The sequence below is a fragment of the Zingiber officinale genome, chromosome 9A (assembly GCF_018446385.1).
Source record: "Zingiber officinale cultivar Zhangliang chromosome 9A, Zo_v1.1, whole genome shotgun sequence".
Taxonomy (NCBI): domain Eukaryota; kingdom Viridiplantae; phylum Streptophyta; class Magnoliopsida; order Zingiberales; family Zingiberaceae; genus Zingiber; species Zingiber officinale.
The window spans coordinates 38,737,265-38,752,092 of NC_056002.1; the positions used below are offsets into that span (position 1 = coordinate 38,737,265).

Genomic DNA, 14,828 nt, shown 5'->3' on the forward strand with positions numbered 1-14,828 from the left:
TTTTCAAATAAATCCAAATGTTTTTACCGTTTACAGATCGATTCCTAAATTTTAAACATATTTCAGCAATATCTTTTTCTCTCTTTTTTTTTTCTCAAATTTGGAACAACTTTTTGTTAAATATTTGTCAAATTTTTAATATGGTTTATTTTAAGGCAATATTGTTTAGTTATCAATTCAATTAATGAAATTTAAAGTAAATTTTGACTTATAACCCAACTAAATTTAAGCTCATTTGTATTGAACGGTGGTCCACCATCGATCCCAAATTAGGTAGTCACTTAACTAATTTAGTTCATCTCTTCCTTTCTCCTCCCCCTTCTCTCCTTTTCTCTTCATTTTTCTTCCTTTATTAAATCTTTATAGCGTTCTAGAGATATATAGAAGAGGTGGTGCTTGTCGCACCATCTCTTCCATGTCCCTTTCTCCTTAATTAGTTTAACAAGAAATTTAACTATATACGATTGTACCATTTTAGGGTAAGTTACTTTCGTTTTCTTCTTTCTTTCTTGTTTTTCTTTTTCTTAATTCTTTCTTGTTAGAACTTGATTTCTTACATTTTGATAAGAAGTAATTATAATAGAGTTTTGGATCATTGCATGGAGGTTTTTGCAGGGGATAATGCTTCACGTACGTATACACAACATTATGGAAAGGAGAAGTTGTGTAGAAGGGTGGGTTGTTGAAAATTTTTAGATTTTGAATTTCACCTCTAGGAAAAATGTCTTCAGTTCCGTCGCCGGAGAACAATTCGACTTCCTCATCAACGAGTTCAAAGTCCTCGCCTATGGTGGCCGCTCCAAATGATACTCATTCCTCTGCGTCCTCCTCATTAGAACAAGATGTCGATCCTTCTAATTCAATTTCCGCTGGACATGTTCTATCTAAAGCGACAGCCCCATTGAAGCCGCTAACCAACTCCACTCAACATGCTCAATCTAATGCGAATTTGCCAACGATCATAGGAGTTGTGGCGGGAGTTGGACTAGTTTTCATGTTCTTGGTCTTGGTGTGCATTTGTTGCGTCAAGAAGAACAACAACAAGAAGAAGAAGAGGCTCCACGACTCTATGAAATACTACGCGGATGGTTCATTCAAAGGTGATGTTATCGAATCCTTATCTAAACAAACCCAATTAAGCATTAAAACTTACCCCCTTAGAATTAATTATTCAAAGTGTTGTAAGCTTTAGACTTCGTTCTATAAGATGCATGCTTGATTGTAGATAGTGGCTTTTATGCTTCATCACTTCCCAAGTGGCACACCGGAGACCATGCCGGCGCAATGCATGGAGGAGGGTGGCATCCTCAATTGCCTCCGACTAATGATGACGATGTGAGTGTGGTCTTTTCGGGACCTCATGGTCCTCCGCCATTGCCACCTCCTTCTCCGGTCGTCGCCCTTGCTTTAAATGACAGCACCTTCACATATGAAGAGCTTGTAGCCGCCACAAGCGGCTTCTCCCCTTCCAATCTCTTAGGACAAGGAGGGTTTGGGTACGTCCACAAAGGGGTGCTACCCAACGGGAAGGAGATCGCCGTGAAGCAACTCAAGTCAGGGAGTGGACAAGGGGAGAGGGAGTTCCACGCCGAAGTCGACATCATTAGTCGGGTTCACCATCGCCACCTCGTGTCTCTCGTCGGCTATTGCATTTCCGGAGCACAAAGAATGTTGGTCTATGAATTCGTTCCTAACAAAACTCTCGAATACCACCTTCATGGTAAACACCAAGACTCCAAAAGAAAGCTAAGTAACTCTTTTTGTTTTTTGATGCTAAGCCTTATATATAAATTCATTGATGTAGGGAAGGGACTTCCGGTGATGGATTGGTCAAGAAGGCTCAAAATTGCATTAGGATCAGCTAAAGGCCTTGCCTACTTGCATGAGGACTGTGAGTATGAAAAATATACACGAAATCATCGTCATATCTAACTCGTCGTCTAAGTCAATGATCGTCATGAAATGAAGGCCATCCTCGGATCATTCATCGGGATATCAAGTCGGCAAACATTCTTATCGACCTCAAATTTGAAGCAATGGTATGGAAGCTCAATGAATGCCATCTTTAATTTCAATTCTCTCGACTTGATTGAATATGTTGAGCAAATCATGATTAGTAATGTAATGTATATTTAGGTGGCCGATTTTGGATTGGCTAAGCTCTCGTTGGATAATCACACTCATGTTTCGACAAGAGTGATGGGAACCTTTGGGTAAGCAAGATGGCACACTACATGTTTAGCTTGAAATGTGTTTCGATACGCGTAATCTTCTTCTTTTCTTTCCTCAATGAGTAGGTATTTGGCACCCGAATATGCATCGAGCGGGAAGTTAACCGTGAAATCTGATGTGTTCTCATATGGGGTGATGCTACTTGAGATCATAACGGGAAGAAGACCCGTCGACACTCATTCATTCATGGACGATAGCCTAGTAGATTGGGTAAGTTTGTCGCAACTTAAATCTCCGTTTCATTAACTGTGCATAAGTCAAGATCAATTGTCTTACTATTTTCGTGCCATGTGTATCGAAATATAACATCAGGCAAGGCCAATTTTGTCACGGGCATTGGCCGATGGAGACTACGATGAATTAGCCGATCCGCGCTTGAATGGCAACTACGATCCTGTGGAAATGGCACGCATGGTGGCGTGTGCCGCCGCTAGCATTCGCCATTCAGCCAAGAAGCGTCCCAAAATGAGTCAGGTGCGATTTCACATTTTGCTCCTGAATTTCGATGTATTGGTCTCGTGCATTGTAGTGCAAGCTCGCTCGGAGTCTAACTCTTGTATCGTAAATGATTATAGATCGTGAGCGCACTGGAAGGTGCTGTATCACTTGAAGACTTGAATGAGGGGGTGAGGCCAGGCCAAAGCATGATGTTCAGCTCGGGCTCAGACTATGAGACTAGCTCATACAACTCGAGCATGAACCGCATTCGGAAAGTCGTGTTGATTCCTGAGTACACCGATGAATACAGTGGACCAATTTCGGAGTACGAACCCACCCTTCCTTCTCCATCGAACAATGATGTCTACTCCGATGATGATGGTGATGATGATGATTTGGATCGCATTGGAAACCAAAGGCACGGACCTCATTCAACGCTATGAAGGGGCACTTCGAAGTGAGTTCGGGTTCTATTTTGAGGAGAATGCTTCCTTGTGTTCGTCTTTGAGCTAGGCAAGCATATCATCAAGCTTTAGGTCCATCAGTCGTCTGCTTATTGATCAACATCTATATTATTTACTTGCAAAAAGCAGGAAGAAAGGGATTGGAGATTGACGGCTTTTTTTTTCTTCATTTTTTTTCCCCTCCGGATTGAGAATTGAGTATATAATATGCTATGATTTCATTTATTGATAAGATTTTGATGAATCATAATTTTTACATAAATAAATCAGAGTCATAATTTTTTTCTTTTTCACATTAGTGTCGTATCTTTCTTATCCACAAAAGGATAGAACCGTTAAGAAAGAACACATCATAAGTATGCCTTACTAGTTTTGCTTTCTTCTACTTCCATTCGGTGAGAATCTTATCCAACTAACCTCTTTTACTTCACCCTTTTTTTTTTTTTTTTTTTTTTTTTCTTTCTTTCTTTCTTTCTTTCTTTACCGATATGACAAAAGGATCCCCACAAGGTATATCTAAACTAGCTCAATTCGCACGTCGCAACATAGCACTTGCTCATTTTCGACTTTGCAACCTCTTGCTCTCATTATCAAATTGTGTTCAACTAAATTAAAACTAAACTGTCTCCTACTTGCATCATTCTTCATTTAACTTTGAAAAATCTAACAAAAACATTATGACAAACAAATAAAGTTGATAGAAAAAACAAAGAGACGAAAATAATTCGAAATTTGATATGATATAAGTTACACATCACAAGTTAGGCAACACGATAATTACAAAAGAGTTTACCTTTGAGTTTGATTCATTCATCATTATCTCTGAAAGGAGGCATGGAGAAGATAAAACCATAAGCTATGTTGTAGGAATTGTTGAGACCTTTTTCTAAAAGCATGAAAGGGACTTAAACTAAAGGTTGTTTAATTAACAAGGTAACCACGCAAGCATTGAATTTCATATTGAACAAGTCGTCCTTACTTATCCGAAGTTCCTATCGATGAAATATATGTATAATTATTGATAAGAAACAAGAAGTAGAGTCACAAGTAACTTTGTATACCAAGATAAGACATTTACTTTGGAAAGGGAAAAAAACTAAGATTTTGCGTGTTGTTAACGAGAAATAAAATGGAACGAAAGCTTAACGAAGTATGTTTTGCAATGCTTGATGTGTATACGATAAAATAGTCCATAATTTGTGGCATGTGATATGGAGCCCTAAAGTAGATGAGCTTTGAACCTAATTTCTTGAAAATGCTTTTAAAGGGATCTTAAGTGCCTTTAGAGGGGTCGTAAATTATATATATATAAACATCCAAGGACTAGTGTCCAGGGCTGAAACTGTTTTACAATCCCAAGTGGAATTAAAAATATTTAAATATTTTGAAAATCATACCACAATAATAATCAAATCTTATCTTACTGAGCATGTTGACTATATAAATCATTTCAAGTTATTGAACTTTATTCCCTATTATATCATTATATATACTTAAATAAATTTTATCTTATTTTATTATTACTAAGTTTTTTTTATCTTTCTATTCCTCGTTTGATGTGCATATTTGTTATAGTTTCGCATTGTCTAATTAGAACATTTATTAGTCGTTTAAGTTCATGTCCATATCAACTTAAATGCGTCTTTCAGAGTTTTTCCTCAATAGATGCAACTCTGACTTTCTCCATAATGCTTTCATTTCTTATTCTGTCCATTTTCGTATATCCAGACATGAACCCAAATTAATTGTTTGAGAAGATGTATAACTTTTATTGTTGACTTTCCAGATATGAATCCAAATTAACTTTTGGCAACTATACGTGATCTCCCTCCTTAATCTTTTTTTCTATTACTCTTTCTTAAAGTTTCATGGTATGACTCATTAGTTTAATATCCCTATAATTTATACAATTTTGTATGTCTCTCTTATTTTTATATAAGGGAACTAGATACTTACCTGCCTTTGATCAGACATTTTTTTAGTTTTTAATATCATATTAAATAGCTTTATAAGTCATTTAATACCTTATTTCTCTAAGCACTTTTATACCTCTATCAAAATATCATTTGGTCCAATAGTTTTTTCATTGTACATCTCATTTAAAGTTTGTTACGTTCTACTTCTAAAGTTTGAATTCTATAATAAAAAAATTAAATTTTTATACTTATTTGACTTACTTAAATTATCTAAGTTAAGTTGGTTACCCAACTCTTCATTAAAAAGTTGCTGAAAATATCTTTTTCACTACTCTTTTATTTTTCCATCGTTTACTAGAACCCTATTGCATTAATCTTTAATATATTTTATTTGAATAAAATCTCTTATATTCAATTCTCTCACTTTAGTTATTTTATAAATGTCTCTTTCCCCTTCTTTTGTATTTAATTTATGATATAATCGCTTAAAAATTTCATTCTTTACTTCAATCACTACTTTCTTGACCTTTTTCTTGGCTATTATATATTTTTTAAGTTTTCCTTATTCTTATGAATAATTAATTCCTTATAAGCTGTTCATTTTCGTTCACTTTATCTTGTACTTTCTCATTCCACCATCAAGATTTCTTACTTAGTGGTATTGCTCCTTTGATTAACCGAGTACGCTCTTAGCTACTATTTTTAACTTTGATATCATCTTATCTCATGTCATATTATAGTCATTGTATATTTCACCTAACGCTTGTACTTTTACCTTCTCTTTAATTATAATTTATTTTCCATCCTTTAACTTTCACCACTTAATTCTAGGAGTTATATATATTTTTCTTCTTTTGATACTATACTTGAAGTGTATATACAACACTATTAACTTATGTTGGATAGTTAATGTTGGAGCAATTCTAATGATCTGTGCAATCATGTATTTTGATATTTGGGCAAAGGGTTTAAGTTAGATTTACCCTTGTACTTGATATGTGTATGTGCAGGTTTGCAGGATACACATATGACTCAGCTTGATGGCTTCGGGTCCGATGAAGGATAGAACATTCGAGGGATCGTGGACAAGGCATCAAGGACAAGGGCCGAGGGAAGTGACTTCGACGTATACGCGAAGGATGACATTGGGACAAGCCGCGGGCTTGGATGCATCCGAGGGACGAGAGCCAAAGGAAGTAAGCTTGAAGACAAGAGGCCAAGGCTGCAAAGAAGAGTCAAGTGAGTCGTGAGGATCCAAGTGCTGAGAGAAATGTACTCGGGAAGAGGAACCATAGGTTTAGGGTTGTATCAGTCGATTAGCAATCGAGCTGGAGAGAATAGAATGTTTTTGTTCTCTCAACTAAAGTGAAGCAGTCGACTGTTCTTAGCACCAGTCGGCTGATATCGAGTCGTTGGAGCTATAACGGTCAAATTCCACAAAGGATCAGTCGACTGGTAACGGTAGTTTCAGCTTGACTGTTTTCCCGAGCTTTATATAATGGAGCTTATGGTGACTGGCTTTGGTTGACGAAATTGGACTTGGTTAAAGTCTAATTAGAGGCTCCAAGCCTACGTTGCAATCTGTGTGTTCTTGGTTGAGTTGTGGTAAGGTTTCTCCACCAACAAGGAGGATTGTGCTAGCCGAAGTTTTCGGGGACTAATTCACCGATGGATAGGGATCGCCCACCTTACGAACAGCTGTGGAGTAAGAGTCCTAATCTCCGAACCACGTAAATCAACGTGTTGTGGTTTGCATTTCCCTTTTTTAGTTTAAGTTTCTACTTGCTTTGTTTGTATTTTCGCTTGCGCACAAACATTGTAGAAAGAAGCGATTAATTGGAGGCAACGTCTATTCAACCCCCCTTCTAGCGGGTCATACGATCCTTAACAGTTAAGTTTCTCTAGGAATGACTTTGTGATTTTTACAAATCTTTCTATCCCTTTTCTTAACCATAAGAAAGTGAATTTATAATTTATTATTCCTATTTTTGACCGTGATCAATATTCTACTCTTTTTAAAAAAGAAATATATTAGCTAATATAATATCATATGCTATCACAAATTCCAACATAGTTTTTCCTTTTTTATTTCTTATTCCAAACTCAAAATCTCATGTATTCTCTCATATTCCTTATTTTTCACTTCGACATGCGCATTTAGATCACCTCATATTAAAATTATTTTATTTAATGAAATATTTTATAATACTTTATCTAGATCATCCAAAATCTTGATTTGGTAGTTTCATCTAATCATACTTGAGATACATATATACTAATTATGATCATAGTTTCTTTCATCACTATTATTTTAAGAACTATAATTCTATCTCATTTTCTAACTACTCCTATAATTCATCTTATAATGAACTATCGACAACAATACTTATTTCATTTCTTATTTTATTCTTTTATGTGTATCATAACTTAAAACCCGAATTCTCTATTATCTTTGTCTTCTCACTTACCCTTTTAACTTTTGTATATACAAAATAATTATTCTCCTAATCATTGCATCTACTACCTCTATTGATTTAACAGTGAGAGTTCTTTAGACTATTAATTTTTTTATAATATTTATTCTTATCTAACCTATGATGTGAGATCTCTTCCTATTAAATACGACATCCAAGTTCTAATGAAGATGTAGTGATCTTATCGATATGTTATAATCGGACCCTACAATGTAAACTTTTATTTATTTAGCACTACACCCAATTTTAAAAATGTAGTGATCCTTACCAAGACATTACAGTCAGACTATACAATACATTCCTTTCGAAAAAATAATATAACATTAACATAATAATTTAATAAATTTATTTATTTATTTATTGAGCATTTACTTAAATTTTAATATTGATTGACAATCCTAATACAACCATCTACTTTTATCCGAAGACAAGTGATTGAAAGAAATTTATTTTGAAAATCATACTGATCCTGTCCGGAAACTGAGTTAGATGGACCGCCGAGTGAGGTGGATGAAATGTTGACCGAATTGCGATGTCCCGAAGGAGGGGTATGCTGAGATGGTTTCTATGTTGACTAAGTCTTCAAAAGTCCTCTGGTCAACGCTACTTATAGCCAGCGACCAGGTTACCCCGGTCCCTGGTACCCCGATGCTCGAGATAGATCCAATGAATGTATAAGTAACAGACTAATACTAGAATAATCAAATGCATGGGGAGTGAGTACGGAAACATATCCTGGCCCAGGGGCGCCCTTGGATGGGGCGTTGCTCGAGTTGTCGTGACCCGGAAGAGTAGATGACTCTGAGCCAGATGAAGAGCTGGATCCGATGAAGCGGAGTCGGACGCGTCATGGAGCCGGAAGTGGCGGTACGAAACTAGATGCGACCTCGGCAAGTAGGCCGGGATAAGACATCGGCACGCAGACCAGGATACGTAGGCCGAAATAATATCTCGGCACAGAGACCGGGAAATAACAACAACAAGAAGGCTAGATACAAAGCACATAGCCCGAAATACAATCGCGGCTCGAAGGCCGGAATACAACAATGGCTCGATGGACGAAACACAACGACGGTCCGATCGGAGCACAATGGTAGCGAGGGCTCGGGGGCCCGATGGCGTATACAATATGGATGACCAGAGGTGGCCTACGATGAGGAGGCAAGAGAGGTGGTGGGTCGTCGCCGTTGAGGCTATGCAAGGGCGGAAAAGGCAGTGCTTGGATGCTGACGACCCTGAAAGTGGCGACCATGTGAAGCGGCTGTGGACGCCGACGCACCAATGGAGAGGGAGACCTCGCGTATGGCAACGGCTCGACCCGTAGTGAGGCTGAGAGGCCTGCTAGCGTCGGTAGCCAGAGCAATGTGAGGAGGAAGAAAAGGGGGTGGCACTGCTTGGCGAGGGTGGCAGCGAGCGTGCCAAGGGAAGGCTGTGCTCTTGACGCTGGAGAGGGCCGGTGGCGATCGCGGGAAGCTGTGGCACGTGGAAGCTTCCGGCGAAAGAGAGATGCAGCGCATGGAGGTTGTCGGCGAAGGGGAGATGCGACGCGTGGAGGCTGTCGGCGAAGGGCGCTGTAGCGCGTGGGCGTCAGCATGATAAAGGGGAGACGACAGTGCGTGTTTGCCAGTGGAGGCGTGAATCCGATATCATTGTCGCAAGGAAGGAGGGAGGCAACTCGGAGGTGGTCGTCACTGGCGGTCGTCGTTCGAGGATGGCTGTGAGAGAGGGAGACGAAGCATCTTTCCTGGTTTGTGGTGGCGGCTAGAGTTCTTGCAGGCGAGAGGGGAGGGAGAGAGTAAAGGTAGAGGGCGGTGGCTCGCTGGCGATGATAGTGGCGGTGTCCTCCCCTCTTCGCGCGACGACGGCGTGAGAAAAGTAGAGCAGAGACTTAGGGAGAGAGACAGAGGAGAGGAAAGAGGACAGGCGGTGGTCGGTGTCTTCATGAAGGTGGTGGTGAGAGAGAGGGAGAAGAACCCTTCTTCTCTGTTGGTGGCAACGAGAACCCCACGAAGAAGCCAGAAAACTCCCCCCTTCTTCCCTCCTAAAAAGCCCTAATAGTATAATGACCTCCTTGCCCCTCCCTTTCTCCCCAATTCCTCCTATGCCCCCATGGGCTATATCCATATCACAAACCTCCCCTTCAAGTCTAGTCGAAGAAGGCAAAAGTCCGACTGACTAGACTGAACCCAACGTAAAGCAAGATTACTTCTGAATACAAAGTCAGATCGTTGGGCATGTCTCATAACGTCAAACGACGAACAGCGAGAGCCGAGAGATCGAGCGATATCGAGTGGGTGATCAAATGAATGCTGATTCAAGCGACTGAACAAAAAGACCATGCACCAGTGATGCCGAGTGCATGAGCGAGAAAATATTGACCGATAAATTGGGAGAACGTCGATCGAGTAGCCATAGGGATGTCAAGCGATACAAATTAGTGATCGAGCGAACAACTAGGCGAGCGGCTGATGCAGAGCGATTGATCAGGATAATGTCGCGTGGGCGAATGCCGAACGATCGAATGTCAAACGGGCGAATGCCGAATGGGAGAATATCGAACTGACGAACGTCGAGCGACAAATATTGAACCGATGCCAAGCAGGCGATCGAGCGAATGTCGATCGGGCGATAAAGCGAATGTTGAGCGAGCGACCTAAAAAATGTTAAGTGGTACAAAGCAAATGACCAAGCAGTGCCGAGAACACAATCGAGAAAATATTGATCGGAAAATCGGGCGAATGCTGAGCGAAGAATACCGAGTGGTGAATGTCGATCGGTCGCTCGAAGTAATCTCGATCAGGAGAATGTCGAATGAAGAATGCCGAGCGTCCAATGTTGAGCGATTAATGTCGATCGATCGCTCGGGGTAAGCTCGGGCGGGTGAATGTTGAGAAAAAAATACCAAAGTGACGAATATGTATCGATCGCTCGAAGTAATCTCGATCGAGACAATGCCGAGCGAAGAATGCCAAAGTGACGAATGTGTATCGGTCACTCGAAGTAATCTCGATCGGGAGAATGTTGAGCGAAGAATGCCGAACATCAAATGCCGAGCGGCTAATGCTGATCGGTCGCTCCGGGTAAGCTCGAGCGGCCGAATGTCGAGCGAAAAATGGCAAGCGGCGGATGTCTATCGGTCACTTGAAGTAATCTAGATTGGGATAATGCCGAGCGAAGAATATCGAGCGTCGAATGTCGATCGGCTAATGTCGACCGATCGTTCGGGGTAATCTTGGGCGGGCGAATGCCGAGCGGCAAATGCCAAGTGGCGGATGTCTATCAGTTACTCGAAGTAATCTCGATCGGGATAATGCCGAGCGTCGAATGTCGATCGGCTATTGCCGACCGATCGCTCGGGATAAGCTTGGGCGGGTGAATGTCGAGCGACAAATGCCAAGCGACGGATGTCTATTGGTCACTCGAAGTAATCTCGATCGGGAGAATGCCGAGCGAAGAAAGCCGAGCGTCGAATGCCGAGCGGCTAATGCCGATCGATCGCTCGGGGTAAGTTCGGGCGGACGATAAGCAAAAAATGACTTCCCGAACTGGATAGTATACCAAACGGCTTATGCCGAGCGAAATAATCAGGCTGAGTGATATAACTTGTGATTTTCATAATAACTTCATGGACTGAATGACATACCGGACGGCTTACACCGAGCGGAATAATCGAGCCAGGGGTAATATAAGTGTTTTGATGATAATCTTCTGATATTTAATTGAAAGTTTAAAGTCTTCAGTCGCCCCTTAAGATTGCTGATCGACTAATGCTGAGTGGAGGAAGCATGCTCGAAAGTTTATAGTCGCTGCTCGACTGTTAGAAGTTTAAAGTCTCCGATTCCCCTTAAGGAAGCCAGGTCGGTCACTTCTTAAGGTCGCCGATCGATTAGTGTTGAGCGGAGGAAGTACGCTCGAAAGTTTATAGTCGCTGCTCGACTATTAGGTGTTTAAAGTCTCCGGTTCCCTCTAAGGAAGCTAGGCCGGTCACTCCTTAAGGTCCCTGATCGACTAGTGTTGAGCGGAGGAAGCACACTCGAAAGTTTATAGTTGCTGCTCGACTGTTAAAGGTTTAAAGTCTCCGGTTCCCCCTAAGGATGCCAGGCCAGTCACTCCTTAAGGTCCACGATCGACTAGTGCTGAGCGGAGGAAGCACGCTCGAAAGTTTATAGTCGTTGCTCGACTGTTAGGGGTTTAAAGTCTTTGGTTCCCCTTAAGGAAGTCAGGCCGGTCACTTCTTAAGGTCCCCAATCGACTAGTGCTGAGCGGAGGAAGTACGCTCGAAAGTTTATAGTCGCTGCTCGACTGTTAGGGGTTTAAAGTCTCCGGTTCCCCCAAAGGAAGCCAGACCGATCACTCCTTAAGGTCCTAGATCGACTAGTGCTGAGCGGAGGAAGCACACTCAAAAGTTTATAGTCACTGCATCACTATTAGGAGTTTAAAGTCTCCGGTTCTCCTTAAGGAAGTCAGGCTGATCACTTCTTAAGGTTCCCGATCGACTAGTGTTGAGCGAATGAAGCATGCTCGAAAGTTTATAGTCGCTGCTCGACTGTTAGGGGTTTAAAGTCTCCGGTTCCCTCTAAGGAAGTTAGGCCAATCACTCTTTAAGGTCCCCGATCGACTAGTGCTGAGAGGAGGAAGCATGCTCGAATGTTTATAGTCGCTGCTCGACTATTAGGGGTTTAAAGTCTCCGGTTCCCCCTAAGGAAGCCAGGCCGGTCACTCCTTAACGTCCTCGATCGACTAGTGCTGAGCGGAGGAAGCACACTTGAAAGTTTATAGTCGTTGCTCAATTGTTAGGGGTTTAAAGTCTCCGGTTCCCCCTAAGGAAGTCAGGGCGATCACTCCTTAAAGTCCCCGATCGACTAGTGTTGAGCAGAGGAAGCACACTCGAAAGTTTATAGTTGTTGCTCGACTGTTAGGGGTTTAAAGTCTCCGGTTCTCCTAGAGGAAGCCAGGTCCGTCACTCCTTAAGGTCCTCGATCGACCAGTGCTGAGCGGAGGAAGCATGCTCGAAATTTTATAGTCGCTGCTCGACTGTTAGGGGTTTAAAGTCTCCGGTTCCCCTAAGGAAGTCAGACCGGTCACTTCTTAAGGTCCCCGATCGACTAGTGCTGAGCGGAGGAAGCACGCTCGAACGTTTATAGTTGCTGCTCGACTGTTAGGGGTTTAAAGTTTTCGGTTCCTCCTAAGGAAGCCAGGCTGATCACTCCTTAAGGTCCCCGATCGACTAATGCTGAGCGGAGGAAACACGCTTGAAAGTTTATAGTCACTGCTCGACTGTTAGGGGTTTAAAGTCTTCGGTTCCCCTTAAGGAAGCTAGGCCGGTCTCTCCTTAAGGTTCCCGATCGAGTAGTGCTGAGCGGAGGAAGCACACTCTAAAGTTTATAGTCGCTGCTCGACTGTTTATGCTGAAGTTTAAAGCCGTTACTTGGCTATTTTAAGTTTAAAGTTGACGTTCGACTATTTTAAATTTAAAGTCGACGTTCGACTGCTAGCCTATGATCAGAGAGCTAAGTCCCAGGACCCTGATCAGGGAGATGTACTGCTAGTCTCTACTCGGGGAGTTGTACCCTTAGTGCCTGATTGGGGGGTTGTACTAAATCTTATGACTAAAAGAGAACATATAATGGAAAATTGACCTGTTGACTAACCGCGGATTTGACTCAGTGCTTCTACTCCCGAATCCCCGTGGAGTGAGGGGAATCGAAATCCACCGGGGTCATGATGATGATATAGTTTTCCGGCGTCGTCCATCTTCACGTTCCAGATCAGGCGAGAGTTCCCATAGAGGGCGCCAAATTTGATCATGTTCGAAAACTGAGTCAAATGGACCACCGAGTAAGGTGGATGAAATGTTGATCGAATTGCGATGTCCCGAAGGGGGGTATGCTGAGATGACTTCTATGTTGACCAAGTCTTCAAAAGTCCTCTGGTTAACGCTACCTGTAATCAGCGACCAGGATACCCGAGTCCCTGGTACCCCAATGTTCGAGGCAGATCCAACGAATATATAAGTAACAGACTAATACTAGAATAATCAAATGAATGGGGAGTGAGTATGGAAACGTACCCTGGCCCAGGAGGCGTTCTCGGATGGGACAATGCTCGAGTTGTCTTGACCCGGAAGAGTAGATGACTCTGAGCTGGATGAAGAGTTGGATCCGATGAAGTGGAGCCGGACGCGTCATGGAGCCGGAAGTGGCGGCACGAAACTAGATGCGACCTCGGCATGTAGGCCGGGATTGTTGGTGCAATATCCCTCAGGTCAAGGTTGACCTGGGTGACCAAGCTGAGTCTTGGTTTGAGTTTAGATGTTTGACAATAAGAGATTGATTGAAGAAGAGTCAAGTAGGTCAAGGTTGACCGGATACTTGACATGGAAGTCCTGGTGAGTGAAGCCAGGCAGAAGGAAAACCCTAGTGAGTGAAGTTAGGTGTGAAAGTCCTGGTGAGTGAAGCCAGGTGAAAACCCTAGTGAGTGAAGCTAGGTGAAAGTCCTGGTGAGTGAAGCCAGGTGAAAGCCCTAGTGAGTGAAGCTAGGCAGATGGGAAGCCCTAGTGAGTGAAGCTAGGCAGAAGGAAAACCCTAGTGAGTGAAGCTAGGTGAAAGTCCTGGTGAGTGAAGCCAGGTGAAAGCCCTAGTGAGTGAAGCTAGGCAGATGGAAAACCCTAGTGAGTGAAGCTAGGTGAAAGTCCTGGTGAGTGAAGCCAGGCAAGGGAAAATCCAGATGGATCAAGGATGATCGGACATCTGGTGTTGGGAAGTCCAAGTAGGTCAAAGGATTGACTGGATACTTGGCATGAATAGAAAAGTCTAAGTGGGTCAAAGGGATTGACCAGACACTTGGTGGGAAGTCCTAGCAGGTCAAAGGAGTGACCAGATGCTAGGCATGATGTACCAACATGTCAAGGTTGACCGGATGTTGGTTTGAGAGGCTTGGAACTTGGTTTTGGGCAAAAACCAAGTGTTGGATCGATCAGTGGATCGATCCAGGCTTCTCCTAAGCGAACAGAGAGCCTCTGGATCGATCCGTGGATCGATCCAGATGTTCCAATCGATCAGTGGATCGATTGGGACGCGGCTGCTTCGCGCAATAAGCGCTGGATCGATCCGTGGATCGATCCAGGCGCTTTTCCAGAGCACAGAGGCGCTCTGGATCGATCCGTGGATCGATCCAAAGCCTCCCCGATCGATTGGGAACATTCGAATCGATCGGGATCCGACCGTTGGCGTCGATAAAGGCCGCAGGCGTTCATTTCCTTCGGCATCTCTTCACTGTTTCATCTCAGATCTTCGCCAGCTCCT

General features: G+C 42.5%; 1 protein-coding gene across 1 annotated transcript; it reads left to right on the top strand.

The window, feature by feature from the left end:
• The first annotated feature begins 721 nt into the window (after positions 1 to 721).
• Positions 722 to 3,113, top strand: LOC122019155 (proline-rich receptor-like protein kinase PERK4). Its single transcript, XM_042576650.1, has 8 exons — positions 722 to 1,100; positions 1,226 to 1,720; positions 1,805 to 1,891; positions 1,969 to 2,039; positions 2,137 to 2,213; positions 2,298 to 2,442; positions 2,545 to 2,706; positions 2,808 to 3,113. The coding sequence occupies exons 1-8, from the start codon at positions 722 to 724 to the stop codon at positions 3,111 to 3,113; spliced, it is 1,722 nt and encodes a 573-aa protein (XP_042432584.1).
• The last annotated feature ends 11,715 nt before the right edge of the window (positions 3,114 to 14,828 follow it).

What these genes read in the sequence shown, in the direction of transcription:
- LOC122019155 (XM_042576650.1), top strand. Translation starts at nt 722, where the DNA reads ATGTCTTCAGTTCCGTCGCCGGAGAACAATTCGACTTCCTCATCAACG. An exon ending in TCTCGAATACCACCTTCATG is followed by an intron (nt 1,721 to 1,804) that starts GTAAACACCAAG and finishes TCATTGATGTAG; the next exon opens with GGAAGGGACTTCCGGTGATG. An exon ending in ACGATAGCCTAGTAGATTGG is followed by an intron (nt 2,443 to 2,544) that starts GTAAGTTTGTCG and finishes ATATAACATCAG; the next exon opens with GCAAGGCCAATTTTGTCACG.